The sequence below is a fragment of the Somniosus microcephalus genome, chromosome 9 (genome assembly GCF_052327205.1).
Source record: "Somniosus microcephalus isolate GS21.2 chromosome 9, FLI_Smic_1.0, whole genome shotgun sequence".
In the NCBI taxonomy this organism is placed as follows: Eukaryota; Metazoa; Chordata; class Chondrichthyes; order Squaliformes; family Somniosidae; genus Somniosus; species Somniosus microcephalus.
In genome coordinates this window covers 134,612,825-134,630,285 of record NC_140995.1, presented here as the reverse complement: position 1 = coordinate 134,630,285, position 17,461 = coordinate 134,612,825, and the positions used below count along the sequence as shown (strand labels likewise).

Sequence of the window (17,461 nt, the reverse complement as noted above, 5' to 3'; positions counted from 1 at the left end):
ATTTTATTTTTCTATTTTTTAAAACTTTTATGCTGGCAAAAGCAGGCCTTACACCTGCTTTTACCAGGCATAAGAATTCCACGGCCTTTCAGTGGGCGGAAATTGGGCAAATAGCGCAACGCTCCACCCGCAGAGGCACTTTTCCCGGGCAGGCGGATGATCTGTCATGAGGATTCTTGACAGATCACAAGTGCCGGGTTTCAGTGCATGCGCTTCGCATGCCTAAACCCAGCACTTGCGCAGCCCCTACGGGCGCCTGTGCACCTCGTACGTACCCGTAGTGTCAAGAAGCTTAAAGTGCCAATTTAAAAAAGGAATATATTTTTTAATAATCATGGAACGCTAAAGTTGCATCTGAGAAACAGTTTTTATGATTATTTAATAGGAATAAAATCAAATATCAGAAAAATTGTCAAACAGTGAGTTCACGCTATATATATTTAGCAATAGTGCAAAGCCAAAACCACTTTACACCAACATTAAACTTATGGAATGTAAATCGGTGTAAAACCCCAAATTGACCCTGAAGCACAGTGTAGCTAGAGTGACCCTCCTACAAAACGTCTCACCTCCATACACTGGAGTCAGGCTGCATTTATACTATAAAGAAAAACCACTTCACACTGATGTTACAATGGTAGTGTAAATCAATCCAAATTCAAAGTCATTTCTAATTAGAGGTTTAAGCTCTATTCGGTTTAAATGCCGCACCAGCTTAAGGCAGCTTTACACTGATAAGAAATGGATCTTCAATTTTTACCATCTCTGCTTTTAGAGATGAAACCATCTCTCCAATATTTAAACAGCTTATGGAAAGAATGTCATTATATATTCAATATTTTTCCAGTTTTAAATGTCATTCTTCTGTTGAACTTCTGTATCTACAAATTTTTCTCAGTAAATACAACTGATTTGTAATAATAGAGGCCAGAAGATTCCCCAGTCAAACCTCAATTAAGCAGTAAAACTCAAAGGTGTTGGGTGAGCAGAGGTTCATGCTAAACCATATTTTCTAACCAAAATAATCCGATGTCAACCTTGGCTTGAATTAGATATTTCTGAGTTAGAATGTATGGCCTAGAAATCCGATAAGGCTCAAAAATAGGTGGTGCCACCACGGAGCGAGGTTAACTCGCACCCATATAATGATCGCAGGCAGCGACGTTATTTTGGTGCTGCCTGCTGATTTGAATGATTGGAGCGCACAGCCTAGCGAGGAAGGCACTGCCTCAGACTGTGCGCTCAGCAGGAGGCCCAATGTAGCGTGGCTGCAGCGTCCCTGAAGCGAGGCTGCATTTTCTTAAAGCAAGGCAGCCATTTTAGAAAGCAGTCTCGAGCCCTTAAAGGGGAACTGCCTTCTAAAAAAAAAAGTTTGAAAATAGGCAGTCTCTAGCCCTTAGAGCTCAACTGCCTTCTGAAAGAAAACCATTAAAAATCATTCCAAACTGGGCAGTCTTCTGCTCTTAAAGCTGAACTGCCTTCTTCACATAAAAAATGGTAAATGTGCTTCAGCACTAACACAAATGGCTCAACAGGCCGAAGAAAGGACATCCTGGGTCTCACACACAGCACTCCAGCTTTGTGCAGGGGGTCAAAAGTGGAAGAGAAGTCCCCTACCCACAGGGGCCAGGAGGCCCTCCAGAAAGAAGGATGTGGGACCAGATCGCTGAGGCTGTCACTACCAGCAGTGTCGCCGCCAGGACCTGGCTCCAGTGCCCAAAGAAGTTTCATGACCTCAGACCAATGGCCAATGGTCAAGGTCAGTGAATGTACCTTCAAAAGCCTACTAACTGCACCACAAGCCTCACATACTGCTCAATGCACGACCCCCTGCCCTCCATCACTCACCTATCAACAATCTCTATGAAACACGAGGCACACCTCCCATTCCTAGCTTCACCTCACCTCCTTGGAGGAGATGGTGCTGGCCATTCTTTGCCCTTGGCCAGCAGCAGAGCTGAAAGAATACAAAATGCTGGTATCCTCATACGTTATCCTCCTTCTCACATCCCACTTCCCCCTCATCCCACAATCTCTTCTGATATACAAGCTTCTGATGTAGTAAGCATGCAGCTCTTGCTTTCCCGACCTCCCCTCACCACAACTCTACCCTTCTGCATTCCTCATTTCAGACACCAAGAAATCCAGCCCACCCAGTCAATGGTTGACCAAGAAGAGGGAAAGGAGAGTGAAGAAGAAGAAGAAGAAACACCATCACGCGATTTCACACCCCCAGCCACCAGCTCCTCGAGGTCATCCTGCAAGGCCATCTGCAGTGTCCCCCATTGAGTGTCAGCAGCCTTCCACCAGCCATGCTGCAGCCACTGGGGTAGCACTGTGTGACATCAGTAGGATAGGCAAAGGCACAAGAGTGATTAGTTGATTTCTTGATGTCATATTGGATGCATATATGGATAAAGTTGGATTGGAGAGTTTGTTTTGTGGTGGTTTTTATTTCAGCATTGTGGCCAAGAGGACGCTGTGATGGTCAGTAACGGAGGGAAGGTAAGCTGTGGGACAAATGTTGAAAGGGGAATTGGGGTTGTGGTCACTGGAACCGCAGGCAGATGATTCCATCCCGGATATCCTGGCCAGAAAGGGGCTGTCTGGATTGCATCCTTCCTTCCACTTCCTCCTCTTATGCGTCTTCCTCTTTTGCTTCTTCCTCTTCCCTCTGCAAGCAGCTTGTCCCCTTTGCTGTCTCTGCTTCATCTCCATGTGCCCCTAAGGACTGTGAGCAAATGGTCTTCTCAGAGGCAAAATACTTTGGATGCTGGAAATCTGAAATAAAAGCATAAAATGCTGGAAGTATGCCAGGCAGCATCTTGACCTGAAACGGTAACTTGGTGTTTCTCTCTCCACAGATGCTGCCTGACCTGCTGAGTATTTCCAGCATTTTCTGTCTTCTCACAGGCCTTCCTTTAATTCAATTCAATTTTATTTGCCATATGTAACTAGTACAATGGAATGCTTACTCCCCGTAGGGACACGTCAGCTATTCTTACAGCGCTGTGTTCAGAAAGTCAATTCTTTGGCATCCCGTGGCAGTGGGAGCACGATGTCCCTCAGCCGCTCCGTCCTCCTCGTCACCGCGGCCTCCTCCTCACTGTTGCTGGCTCGGCTCCATGTGTGGTGGCCTGCTTTACCATCCAAAGCCTTGCAAGCATCAAACAGCACACCCTGCACACTTTAACAACTTTTCAAATATATTGCACCAAGCCACTACGTCAATAAACTATAAAAAAACTCCAAAAACTGAAATCGAAACTTCTCTGAAAGATGCGTGTATCCCTTTAAGAAGTGCTGACAGCACCTCTGCAGAACTGCTACACGCACGTTCTTCCTGCGTGGTTTGGAGAGGGCGCCATGGCGTGCGGTGATGTCCAAAATCGCAGTCGTACGTCAAATCAGGCGTGGCATGCTGATTGACGTCACAATCTGCTCATTTGAATTAGAGGCAATGGCAGCACTATGGACCTCACCAAAATGCCAACCACCGTGTCCTGTACTGGAAGCGAGGTGGCTGCCATTTTTTGCTGAAATACTGTGCTAACGGTCGATCGTAAGGGAATTTCTAGGCCTATGTATTTTTTTTGAAAATGCCAAAAAGCAGTGAAAAATCATCCATTTACATGTAAACACAACCATCAGCTAATATGAATCGGCTCAAAATCACAAGCTGGGAAACACAGAAGCAGAAATTCCCAGTCATCAGACTTAGTTGCAGGCAAACTGCCATTGTTTGTGGCCAGAGCTACAGCAACTAAGATAACAATGACACCATATTTTATTTTAAATTATGGAGTAGAAACTGGACTTGCGTGCAAAACAGGCAACAAATCAGTGGAGTGATTACTCCGTGCTCCAGTCCATAATGGCCAGGTTTGGCACGGGGCACGAGGCCTCAGCTGCATTTAACTGGTGAGCTGCGGGCACCAAGCGGGCATCTGGAAGCAGCTTGCCAGTACCAATGGATACAACGCTGACAGCGGCCGTCAGGTAGGTCCAGTGAGCGGGGGGCGGTGCGGGAGTGGGATGGGAGATGCTTAGAGGGGGCGAGCCGGGGCCAATAGTTGCCCACAGTTGTTTTGTGGAGGAGCCAGGAGGAGGACTCCACGAAATACAAACATTTTCCAAATTCATTGGGCCATTTTTCAGCGGCCTCCAGTGATCCCTTGAGGGGCCACTGGTTAAGCCGCTCTAGACCCAGAAGAACAAGTTGGAACTCGTGCGACGCAAGCTCCACCTAGTGACTGTCCAATTTTACCTTGGGGTCCTACAGCCTGCCCGATTTGAATAACCAAATCAGCCTGCTACCTATTTCTGACAGGTGTCTTGGGTGACTAAAATGATTCAATTTCTTATGAGGTGTACTTCCAGGATTAATCAGGTGCGGGAGATTGTGACTCAGTTTTGGATCCCGTTTCGCATATTTCACATCCGATAAATAGTCGCAACAATGTCCAATTTCTCCCCCAATATTTTTTCTAACCCACAGCCAGGAGCTACATGACTTTATAGATGAGGGGTAACTGTGCAGAAATGTGCAGTCTCAAACCTCAAACAATGGATGTTCTAACCATGGCTTAAAAAATAATCACTCAGGTCACAGTCAGCCCTGTCAGCTCAGGTTGTATCCTTCAGAACCAAAACTCAACCCAAAATTTGTATTCATCTAAATTCTATTAGGTGCCATCCCTTGTTTATATATTAGCACTGGATGGAGAATGAAAAGCATTCTTCTATCCTACTGCACTGCCATGCTTCACCTTAAACAGCACAGGATTTATAACAAATCCTCAAAGATCTTTGATGTGAATTGTGCTTACTGTGAAATATTCATTATCATTCCACAGTGGTGCAAAATATATGCTAATTAGCAGCTGAAGCCTTTTCTCGGCATCATAACATTTTAATTCAGTGTGCTCTTATGCTGGCTTGTGATCTTAAAGAAAAATCACTTTCATGAACAAGTATGTCGCAAACCTTTCTTTCATTTGTTTACAAATTCACAACATGATGCTTTGCGTGCATGTGATGCCGCTGTATTGAACGTAATGCATGTTCTTCACACCACTTCTCCCTCCCCACACAAAAACAAGGTATGTCAAGCATTTTTTTCTTAATGGCGGTGTCCTTTTAACTGGAAAGATAAAGCACTAACGAATCATTGGATGGTTTTATATTTTCAGCACCTGGCACATGCAGGGCTTCTTTCTGTTTGGCAACTGCAGGTGCTGCAAGAATCCAAATGTAGACAATCTGTTACGAAGCACTGTTGAGAGCAACTTCAGTGGATTATATAAGATGTATGTGGCACACAGTGGTCAGTCAATTCATACAAACATCAAGCTTACGTAATGAAATGTCCTTTAAAATTGAAACAATGCATTTAGTAAAATGTCTCACTGTAATAACCCCTTTCCCTGATCGCAGCTGAGAAGCTTGGTTATGAGCATTAATGGAGTTGAATCCTCATTAAATGAACAATTTTGCACTGGTGCTCTAATGTGCTGCACTGCGTAACATAAGGCATGTGTTCAAGGTTGAGACATCCCCTGCAGTGAGTTCATCCTCTCAGCTGTGCCAGAAAGGTGCAGTGCTGAGTGGAAGCTTCTTAAACAGGATGAACAGAAACGCAGAGGATCAATCAACCAGCGCTGCACTGGTACATCTCCAAGTCATTAGTTTAAGAGCAATTTTGGCAGATGACTGGAAGTAAACTGCTTGTCTGTGAATGGTAAGTGCCACAGGGAAAACCTAAAGCAAGGGGAGAAAGGTATATTAAATGAAGCAATGTAAAATGGATCAGGTGAATCCATGATAATGCCCCATTTGTAAGTCTGTAACAATGAGTGCCGAACCATAACTGAATTCCAATTTGCACATGTTCCTGTATTTAGAAATACAGCTTGCTTTGCCCCATCAGTTGTTCTATGCATGTAACAAAGCAGCAAGATGGCCTCCTGGCTTTATAATTATTTCTATTTTAAAATGTTTTTACTTTTCAAGCCAATGACCCTGTATTTGTGAGGGTGTCTGATTTCTGTCAGTGTAGTGTGGAGTGCAGGGGGGTTCATTGTAAAGTATGCGTCAGATTTCTTTTTTTTTTAAAACAATTGTTATAAAAGTCCTGTTGCTGTGGTGATAGTGCTTGGTTGCTAGGAGTACAGCAATTGCTCCACGGCGGCCAAATTTCCACTGAGCCCCATGATCCCCACTTTTACTCCAGGATCGTGCCTGCCAGTGCCCTCCAGCAGGGAGAGGAGGAGGGCACCTATTTGACATAGGCTGGTGGGCACTCCCAGCATTATGTGCACATGCTGGCTGCCTTCCTGCCCCAAACTGCATTTTCAGAGCTCGGATTTCTAGTAATCAAAGGTATTTGTAATAAAAACAGAAAATGCTAGAAATACTCAGCAGGTCAGGCAGCATCTGTGGAGAGAGCAACAAAGCAAAGAGATGCAACACCTGCCCTTTTACCTTCTCCCTTCCCATCGTCCAGGCCCCCAAACACTCCTTCCAGGTGAAGCAGCAATTTACTTGTATTTCTTTCAATTTAGTATACTGTATTTGCTGCTCATGATTTGGTCTCCTGTACATTGGGGAGACCAAACAACGATTGGGTGATCGCTTTGCGGAACACCTCCATTCAGTCTGCAAGCCTGACCCTGAGCAATTGTCATTTTAATTCCCTGCCCCATTCCCACTCTGTCCTCGGCCTCCTACACTGTGCTAATGAAGCTCAATGGAAGTGCGAGGAACAGCACCTCATCTTTCGATTAGGCAAGTTACAACATTCCGGACTCAACATCGAGTTACGCAATTTTAGTTCATAATCACTGCTCCCATTTTTTCAGACAGCAAAGGCTGGTAATGATTCTGCTGTTGATGTAATCTCTCCTTCCTTCCACCCTACCACAGACCTACCCTTTTATTCTTTCCTCCCCTCCCCCTTTCCCTGCCTCTGTACTTACTTAAAACCTATTACATCTCTTAACATTTTCCAGTTCTGACGAAAGGTCATCGACCTGAAACGTTGACTCTGTTTCTCGCTCCACGGATGCTGCCTGATCTGCTGAGTATTTCCAGTATTTTCTGTTTGTATTTCAGATTTCCAGCATTCGCAGTATTTTGCCTTTGACCTATTGATAGTGTCTGGCTGGAACTGGTTATGCACAGAGTTCCTCACTCAGCAGTTAAAATGTAAATGTTCAGACGGTACAGACAGGAGTATCTACATTATCTAAACATTTAAGTTAATTCCAGCAATGTTTCCAAAAAAAGTTTCAGAAAGCCCAATGGATCCCCATGGAACTTTTTAGAACCCATTGCACACCATGTTAGAATTGCACTCTATGCAGTGTCAAACTGATGGAGTATGACTATCCAATCCAGGAGATCTCACATCTCTTCTCTCCAGAATCAGGTGGGAGGATGTGAACGACAGATTTAGTGGAAACTGACCCTAAAGATGTAGTTAAATACAACTTCAGACTTTACAAATTTCACCTCATACTCCATTTTGTTAATTCAAAAAAAGGTGTAAAATCTTAGATCTAAAAATTTTAAATGCATATATCCTAAAATAATAGTCTTCAAGAGTGTTATTGGAGCATACCATGGAACCATTGATGTTTACAGCACAGAAGGAGGCCATTTGGCCCATTGTTCTACGCCAGATATTTATTTGAGCAATCTAAATCAATCTCACTGCCCGCTCTCTCCCTGTAGCCTTGTATCTCTTCTGCTTCAAACATGTATCCAATTTTCTCTTAAAACATGCCTTGCTCTCTGCCTCATCCAATGACTTTGCAAAGCATTCCGTGCTTCATCCAACAACTGCATAAAGAAATGTCTCCTAACTTCTCTCCTCACTCCTTAATGATAATTTTAAATTGATGATCCCTTATTATGATTCCTCAACCAGAAGAAATTGTCTTTTCCAATTCACTCTATTAATAATCTTTTAAAACTCCAATCAATGTTCTCTTAGCCTTCTCTGTTCCAATGCAAATAGTCCCAGCATCTCAAGTCTCTCCTCGTAACTATAATTTCCAATCCTTGGCATCACCCTGCTGAATGTACACTATATGTGATCTATGGCTTTAATGCTCGTCACATAATAAGGTTCCCAAAAACAGCAAACAGTACACTAATTGGTGCCAAACTAATGTTATACAGGCAGTCCCTCTGGTGGATGTTGTAATAAAATGAGTTTGTTCTCTCACACCACAGTGCTGATTGCTGCCTTTTGAAGTATGCACTATAGTGATTCAGTATAACAATTTTCAACTTGGTCCCAGAGAGCTAGAGCGGTTATTTTATATAATATGTACTGTTTGCATTTTGCAAAGAAAGAAATGACACCTTATTCCCACCAGGAGATGTCCAGTGCCTATGATACTGATTAACATTCTTTGAAATAGAATAGAATGCTGTAGATTACAGGGAAATGCAATGTGTATTATGTATTTGAAATATTGATTCCATTATTTTAGCTCTAAGTGAAGCTATTTCCCTGGTATTATTACAGCAATTCCTGTGTACAACATTTTTAAACAGTATAAGCCTCAAAGTACTTGAAGTATATCTTATTTCAAATCCACACAAATAAGTAAAATATAACTTAAATTAAATCTATTTCCTCTACTACAGTTCAGGTTCTAAGAATTTGTATGTTAGAATGATCGAAGATACAACAAGCATTTGGGTTATAAGAAAACCAGATCACAATTAGATACCTTTTGCTGATTTCACTGCTGCTGCATGCTTGGCTGTAAAAGAAAAAGAAAAGGAATAAAAAATGTAGCTGTAATTCATTGGAAGCAATAATACAATTTTTCTTTGATTTAGCATTCTTGTAGCTCTGGTATCCAGGTGCAAATTCTGTTCCAGGTAGATGTATTGAAAATGCTCGTTATTAAGGATGTTAAATTTCTCCAGTGGAGTGAGTTGAGCCATTCGCTAACACGCAATCCAGCTTCCTGTGGGAAATCACAGCATAAAACTATTCTGAAATTCAGTGCAACTAATTCAGAAAACTCACTCAAAGAGGCGATATCAATGTTCAGCATGTTGTTCTGAGATTAGAATTTCTGTTCACAAAGTCTTAGTTTAGAGATTTTTCACTGATTTAAAAATGTTTTGGACCAATCTTAAAAACGAAATATTTTTGCATCGTATACAAAAATAGATACCAAGGTTCTGTGGGAACATAAATTGGTACATTCAAAAATTATTGGTCTCAAGAAATGGTTCCCACTCCCAATGCCATCTTGGATTTGATAAACATTCAAACCACATTCTGGAGCTTAATGCCCTGCTGTGCCATTTGTCTTTGAACCTTAAACTGTCAGCCTATTGCCATGCAGAAAAGGGCAAAGAGCAACCAATATCTATAATGTAATGGTAGACACTACTTATCCTCTTAAATTCAGTGACATTTGTTACAATACAAAAGTTAGATATTCAAAGCTTGAATTCATGTTACAGAGAATGCACTGAAATGCTCCAAGCACTGTCAGGAGACTAGAGAGAGAGAGAAAAGGAAAGAAAGCAAGCAAGAAAGAAAGAAAGCAAGAAAGAAAGAAAGAAATGTTAAGGTAATCCAAAGAACTTAAAAAAAATCCTCTTCATAAGGCTGCAAACAAAGTTTTGTAACCACATGCAGGGTCCATATAACCAAGACATACAAATGCAATGATGATATGAGAGCAATGACGCACTTTTAAATGTCCAGTCTGACCTAGAGATGCTGATAAAAGATCAAAGGGACCTGTTCCTCCAATGCTTTTGTGAAGAGGTTCTTTGGAAAAGCTTTGAAGCCTGGATATAGAGGCTAGAATCAAAGAGCTACAACCACATCTGACAGGTAAGCACCACACCATCCTGTGTGAGTCTTGGATGGATCTGAAAAAAGCTCCAGGGTAACATAAACCTAGTGTGTGTCATTCCAGGAGTGAGGAGGGAAACATCAGTTTGGCTCAGTGGTATCACTCTTGCTCCCTAAGTCCGAAAGCTCTCAGTTCAAGTCCCACTACTAAGGTTATGTCTTTCTTGCCATGCTCCTGTGATCCACAAACTCCGACTGACTTCCTGCTTCATCCTTGATGAAGGAGAACAAAGGAATTTGGGCAAATAGAGACCTCATTTATATCAGAGGATGGAGAAGGGGACCTACATCTATCAGCTACATTCATTGATGGCCAGCATCAGTGTCAGGAGTATCATGGGATATTGACACACCCACTTTGTGCTTTCTGAGACCTGGGGCTGGATTTTGCTGCTTGGGACAGAGTAGCAGAGGGATGAGACTTCCACCCCTCCCTGCAACCCTGACCCATTTTCTTGAGGATCACTGATACAGAGTCTGCTCTCTCACATATCAGCAGATGTGTTGAGCTGCGGAACCAGTAGCAGGGGCAGTGGTGCAATGGAAATGGAACCTGATGCCATCACTCATGAATGACAACATTTCTGTACCCTTGAGATCCCCAGAACCAATGCCTGGCCTACTGGCAGAAAGCAACCTGGGACAGATTGTTCTGGCAGGCGCATAGTTGTTGCAGTCTGCAGCTGGGTACTCTCTCAGGCCCGAACTCTTAGAGGTTGCTGACCACAAGTATTTCATGTGTGCTTGAATGAACCACAGCAGTTTCCCTCCTACCATGTTGCAGCCACTGGGAGAACACCTCGCAGAAATATTAGAATAGATTAAAAAATCACTTTAGTTAGGCACTAGGAGCTCGTACCAGAATGAGAATTAGTTTGTAGGCCTGTCTGAAAGCCGTTTACTTTCACATGCAGAACAGTGCCTCCACCTCCACTTCCACCTAAGCCCCTCTGCCACTAAAACCCTTATACATGGCTTTTATCATCTCCAAACTTGAGTATTCCAATGCTCTCCCATCATATTGCTGTCTTATTCCTAGGAATCTCCTAGGAAGCCTTTCCACCATCTACAAGGCACAAATAAGGAGTGTGATGGAATATGCTCCACTTGCCTGGATGAGTGCAACTCCAACAACACTCAAGAAGCTCGACACCATCCAGGACAAAGCAGCCCGCTTGATTGGCACCCCATCCACCACCTTAAAAATTCACTCCCTCCACCACTGGCATACCGTGGCTGCAGTGTGTACCATCTACAAGATGCACTGCAGCAACTCGCCAAGGCTCCTTCGGTAGCACCTCCAAAACCTGTGACCTCTTCCTAGAAGCACAAGGGCAGCAGGTGCATGGGAACATGACCATCTCCAAGTTACCCCCCCCCCCACAAGTCACACACCATCCTGACTTAGAAATATATCGCCATTCCTTTATCGTCGATGGGTCAAAATCCGGGAACTCTCACCCTAACAGCACTGTAGGAGTACCTTCACCACAAGGACTGCAGCGGTTCAAGAAGGCGGCTCACCACCACCTTCTCAAGGGCAATTAGGAATGGGCAATAAATGCTGGCCTTGCCAGCGATGCCCACATCCCTTAAACAAATAAAAAAACTGAATCAAAAGCAAGGTACTGTCGACATCCATAAATGGGCACTGACAGCATTTTAAAAATGTCAGTAATTTAGATCTCCTGATAGTACCTGACAGGGCAGACATTTCCATTATATGGTCAACCTGATTAAATTTTTTCTTGGAGCCTTCCTTTATGTATTCCTGTTAACATAACTTGAGGGCTTAGCTTGAACTTTTTTTGAGGTCATGAAACTGCTTACACATCTCCTTCCATTTGTGTATGGTGGTCAAAACTGAGTTCACCCAGTTAATAACTTGCTTCCAAGCTGTTTAACGACAGGCTGAGACACCACTGAGATCACTACTGTACCAGAAAGAATGTAATTCCTGATGACCATGGCATCACCTGATCCATGGCTCAGTCAGTAAACACACTTTGCAACTGTATTGCTCAGCAAACATTCCCTGTTTCTCACTCAGAAAGAAAAAAAGAGGTCAGCCACCATTTTATTTTGTTATTGCTGAAGTAAAACAAAACTGGGAAGTTTAGCACTCCCAGCTCTGAAAGCAAAAAGCATAGCCAAGAAAGAGTCTCGTGTTCAGATGCAGTTCTACTGGCCAACCTCTTAACTGTTTCAATGTCAACCTGAATAAAGTAGATCAAAGACTCCGTGACCAATAGCCATTGTCAGTTGAAATCATGGTCCCAGGATGCCAAGTGCATCAAGTAGATAGCTGTAACAGCACATATACCTCCATCTAAAGTAGTAAGACTGGCATAAACTAATATAACACCAAGCTCACCTCTAAGTGACTCAATGAGACTTCTATAACAGCAGGCCCACTTCTAGATGCCACAGACAGTTATAAAAAGCAGGCTACTTCCAGGTGTTCCAGGAACACCACTACAATGGCAAATCCATCTCCAGGTGATGTAATTAAGCAGCCCCATCACTAGGTAAGCCAATGAGACTACTGTAACGGAAAAGTCCACCTCCATATGCTCCAAGGAGACTATCAGAGCATCAGATCCACCCCTAGGTATCTCAGGGTAATTATTATTTCTTTTGCTTTTTATTAATGCAGGTATCGCTGGCAAGGTATCGCTGGCAAGGTATCGCTGGCATGGCCAAGCATTTATTTCCCATCCCTAGTTGCCCTGCGAAAAGGGTTGGCCTTCTTCTTGAACTGCTGAATTGTTAGTAGCAGTTTGATACAACTGAATGGCTTGCTGGGCCACTTCGGAGGGCAGTTAACAGTCAACCACATTGGTGTGGGACTGGAGTCACATATAGGCCAAACCAGCTAACAACGATAGGTTTCCTTTCCTAAAGGACGTTAATGAACCAGTTGGGTTTTTAAGACAATCAGACAGCTTCATAGTCACTTTTACTGATACCAGTCTTTTTTATTATAATAGCAGGCCCAAGCCAGGTGTTACGGGAGTCTATTATAACAAGCAGTAGATCTTAATGAGCCAATTCTGCAGTTTACAAATAATAAACACATTAAGAAATCTCTAAATTCTATTTGTGGTACATTATATTAATGGAGTTGCATAAGCTTTAGAATAGGGTCTTGTTTCAAACTTAAAATTCTTCCATTGCACAGCATAATCACCCCTCAGGTTGAGAAGCAGAATTAAATACAAATATAATTAGAAGAAAATCATTTCCTTTAGTTTTACACTTTTAAAAGTGTTACTTTTAATTTTTCACAATCAGTTTGTAAATGTAACCCAAGGGAAATGTTTACTCACTTTCTTTCTTTTCTTTCACTGTAATAAACAAAATAATTACTTTACAATATATCTTTACAAGTCCTTAAATACAGCTTGCATATTTATTAGATTTGGCCTTTGTTAACAGTACATCTCCTTCAATAAATATGTTGATAATTTAAGAAGAATTACCAGTTTTAGATTTTTTACAATTATTATGACCAGTAGATGGCATAATTGTATTTTAATTCCCATCAGAAACCAAGAAATTCTGGATTGTTCAAAATTTACCTGATGCGACTTTGGATGTTTTGTGTTTCATTGTAGAGGCTTCCACTGGTTCTATAGAAGGAAGAGAAAATATACTTAAAGAAAGTAGAATATTTTGAAATATCCATGGTCATTCTCTGTTGTATCTCTAAATCAAACTGACTTATAAAGATCCTGCAGTGCAATGAACGGTGCCAACCACTTTATTTGGTATTCTGAAGTTTTCTATTTGCTCTGTTGGTATTATCGTCATATATTAATTTGAATATATTTCTACAATACATTTGTGTAATTGTCAGTATGGGTTTTATTGGGTCACTGGGAAGGAACAGTTTCAAATGGTACTGGGGGTTGTGACAATTACTTCACCACATCCCCCGCTGCCACGCCCCCCCCGCCCTGCTGCCAAGCCTGCCCCCTCCCCCACTGCCCAGTCTGCACCCCCACCCCGCTGCCCAGCCTGCCCCCTCCCCCGCCGCCCAGTCTGTCCCCCCGCCCCACTGCCCAGCCTGCCCCCTCCCCCTGCCACCCAGCCTGCCCCCACCCCCATGCCCAGCCTGCCCCCCACCCCACCGCCCAGCCTGCCCCCTCCCCTGCTGCCCAGTCTGCCCCCCGCCCCGCCACCCAGCCTGCCCCCTCCCCATGCCCAGCCTGCCCCCCCGCCCAACCTCCCAGCCTGCCCCCACCCTCATTTCCAGCCTGCCCCACCGCCCAGCCTGCCCCCTCCCCTGCTGCCCAGTCTGCCCCCCGCCCCGCCACCCAGCCTGCCCCCTCCCCATGCCCAGCCTGCCCCCCCGCCCAACCTCCCAGCCTGCCCCCATCCCCATTTCCAGCCTGCCCCACCGCCCAGCCTGCCCCCTCCCCCTGCCGCCCAGCCTGCCCCCTCCCCCTGCCGCCCAGCCTGGCCCCTCCCCCTGCCACCCAGCCTGCCCCCTCCCCCCGCCGCCCAGCCTGCCCCCCCACCGCCGCCCAGTCTCCCCCCCCACCCACCGCCGCCCAGCCTGCCCCCCCACCGCCACCGCAGCCTGCCCCCACCCCGCCTAACGACTACCACCATTCACAGAGCTGCAATAAAACTGTCGAAAGTTGATAGAAAAAGAGGCCGAAACATTTTATCTAAATGTATTCTTTGTCCTCATCTACAAACCCCTTCAAGGTTTTGCTCTTTATTCTACGTTCAATTCAGTTCTACGTTCATGTGCTCGCCCTCTGCTCTTTCAATTCTGGCATATTTTGCATTTCTCCTTTTCTCCATTCCACCTAAGATTGCACAATGATCAACTATTTCAGCCGCACATTCTGGAACATTCTGCCAAGGCCCATCTACCTTGCTACTTCTCTCCCCACCTTCAGAAACCTCCTCAAAATCGACCTCTTCTGTTTGGACCAGATTGTAGCATCTTTTAACATGTACAAAGCTATTTGCGCTGTTTCACTTGACGGTGTAGAGATTCCTTAGAATATTCTATACTGTTCTTGCCCAATATGATTATGGGTTTTTGAAGACAAATTGCAATCAATCAACAACTGTAATCTATAAGCTTCATATAAGAGGCTCGTGGGGCGCTAAGTAAAGGGGAGGTGGCAGGCGGGGAAAAAGAAATTGTCCGACTTACTTGTCGCGGCCAGTTTCGTCTTTGAATGCGGGGTCCGTGCCGCAATCTGGCAGCCCGGCACTTTTCTTGTGTGCCGATCTGCTGGCATGGCACTCCGCTCCCCCGTGGTCCAGGTAGGGCCCCACAGAGTTGTGGGCTTAGGCTCTCCCCTTTAATGAGGGGAAGAGCCGTTCCATGTGGCAGCGCTATGCGGCCCAGTGCGTAGCACTGCAGAATGCACCGCCCCGATATTCGGGGTTAGCACTCTAAGAAAGGAAGTGGAGCGCTTCAATTAGCGCGTCACCTCCCTCTTGGGGTGCTAAAACTGAATTTTGCAGTTGTTGGTGCTGGGCACTAAAGGTAGCACCCAGGCAATGTTAGTGACCCAAAATGGTGGATACCGAATTTTTCTCCTATAGAATCATAGAATGACACATCATAGAATGACACAGCACAGAAGGAGGCCAGCATGCCTGTGCCGGCTCTTTGAAAGATCTATCCAATTAGATCCCATTCCCCTGCTCTGTCCCATAGCCCTGCAAATGTTTCCCCTCCAAAAAATGATCAAATTCCCTTTTGAAAGTTATTATTGAATCTGCTTCCACCACCCTTTCAGACAGTCCATTCCAGATCGCAACAACTCGCTGCATAAAAAAAGTTTCCTCATGTCGCCTCTGGTTCTTTTGCCAATTACCTTAAATCTGTGTCCTCAGGTTATCTATCCTTATGCCACTGGAAACAGTTTCTTTTTATTTACTCTATCAAAACTTTTTATGATTTTGAACACCTCTATCAAATCTTCTGTTAACCTTTTCTGCTCTAAGGAGAACAATCCTAGCTTCTCCAGTCTCTCCACATCCCTGGTACCATTCTAGTAAATCTCCTCTGCACCCTCTCCAAGGCCTTGACATCCTTCCTAAAGTGTGGTGCCCAGAATTGGCCACAATATCCGCCTGGGGCCTAACCAGTATTTTATAAATACTTAGCATAACTTCCTTGCTTTTGTGCCTCTGTTTATAAAGCCAAGGATCCCATATGCTTTTTTTAACAGCCTTCTCAACTTGTCCTGCCACTTGCAAAGACGTGTGTAGATACACTCCCAGGTTCCAGCACCCCCTTTAAAATTGTACCATTTAGTTTATATTGCCTTACCTCATTCTTCCTACCAAAAAGAATCATTTCACACTTCTCTGCCTTAAATTTCATCTGCCATGTGTCTGCCCATTTCACCAGTGTCTCTATGTCCTCCTAAAGTCTGTTACCATCCTCCTCACTGTTTACTACATTTCCAAGTTTCATGTGATGTGCATACTTTGAAATTATGCCCTGCATACCCAAGTCCAGGTCATTAATATATATCAAAAAGAGCAGTGGTTCTAAAACCGACCCCTGGGGACACCACTTCACACTTAGCTTCTGTCTGAAAAACAACTGTTCACCACAACTCTCTGCTGTCTTAGCCAATTTTGTATCCATGCAGCCACTGTCCCTTTAATCACATGGGCTTTAGTTTTGCTAACAAATCTATTATATGGTACTTTATCAAATGGCTAGACCCCAGCCAGAGTTTTTTTTCTCCATTTATTACCTTCTACTTCCTATTGCTATGTCAATTTATAGTCCAACTAGCTAACTGGCCATTACATCCTATGAACTGGAAGCTTCTGTAAAAGCTTCACATGTGGATCATTATCAGATACCTTCTGAAATCCCAAGTAAATGATGGCAGCAATAACGCCTGAAACACTGTGTCACATTGGGCATGGGTATCTAGTATTGTTAGGTGACAAAGATCCACTTAGTGCTAAATGTGCTCAGCCCCTCATATTGTGGGTCCCAAGCACTGTCAGCATTCATAGCCAGTGCACAAATTATGTTCAAAGCTCATTGAAGACCCTGCATTTATTCAAATTAGGGATAATTTCACAGAGACTTGTCAATTGTTTGCAATGGACACTTCAATGGAGGCCTGCAGTAAAATACATGTTGTGCCTTAACACAGGGCCACCCTTTTTTGATAAACCTTCTACCCCATGATCTCCAATGCCCACTCAGCACATTTCTCACTGCGAGGACTAAAAAAGATACACCTTTAACGGCAGTCAGCAGTCCTGTTATGGTTGATGGAGCCTGATAATTTTCTCCTAAGACCTTGGTGATCTCCTAGTGTTTTATACACTGGGAACACCGTCTAAATATGTTGATAAGCTGACCTTGCATTATTGGGTGATGTGGGGCACGGGCACTCACAGCACTGGGGCCACATTATTGGCCCCTATATCTCCTACACAGCTTCATTCACAAATTTAGTTAGTACCATAAAAAAAATCCAGTGGGTTCATTAGGCAGAGTTTGTATATTAATAACAAATATATGCTGACTAATCCTGAAAGTCTCTTTACACTTCATAT

At 43.9% G+C, this 17,461-nt stretch overlaps 1 protein-coding gene across 50 annotated transcripts in view; it reads right to left on the bottom strand.

Annotated features, from left to right (window-relative positions):
* The window catches only part of trdn (triadin), a 732,832-nt gene that overhangs the window by 367,986 nt on the left and 347,385 nt on the right, over positions 1-17,461 (bottom strand). For all 50 annotated transcript variants that reach the window (XM_085997256.1, XM_085997227.1, XM_085997243.1 and 47 more), the window contains 3 exons: positions 13,477-13,527; positions 13,225-13,242; positions 8,745-8,777 (listed from right to left, as the gene is read on the bottom strand). In XM_085997256.1, the coding sequence (XP_085853382.1) occupies positions 8,745-8,777; positions 13,225-13,242; positions 13,477-13,527 (102 nt within the window). The remainder of the gene's footprint in view (positions 1-8,744; positions 8,778-13,224; positions 13,243-13,476; positions 13,528-17,461) is intronic.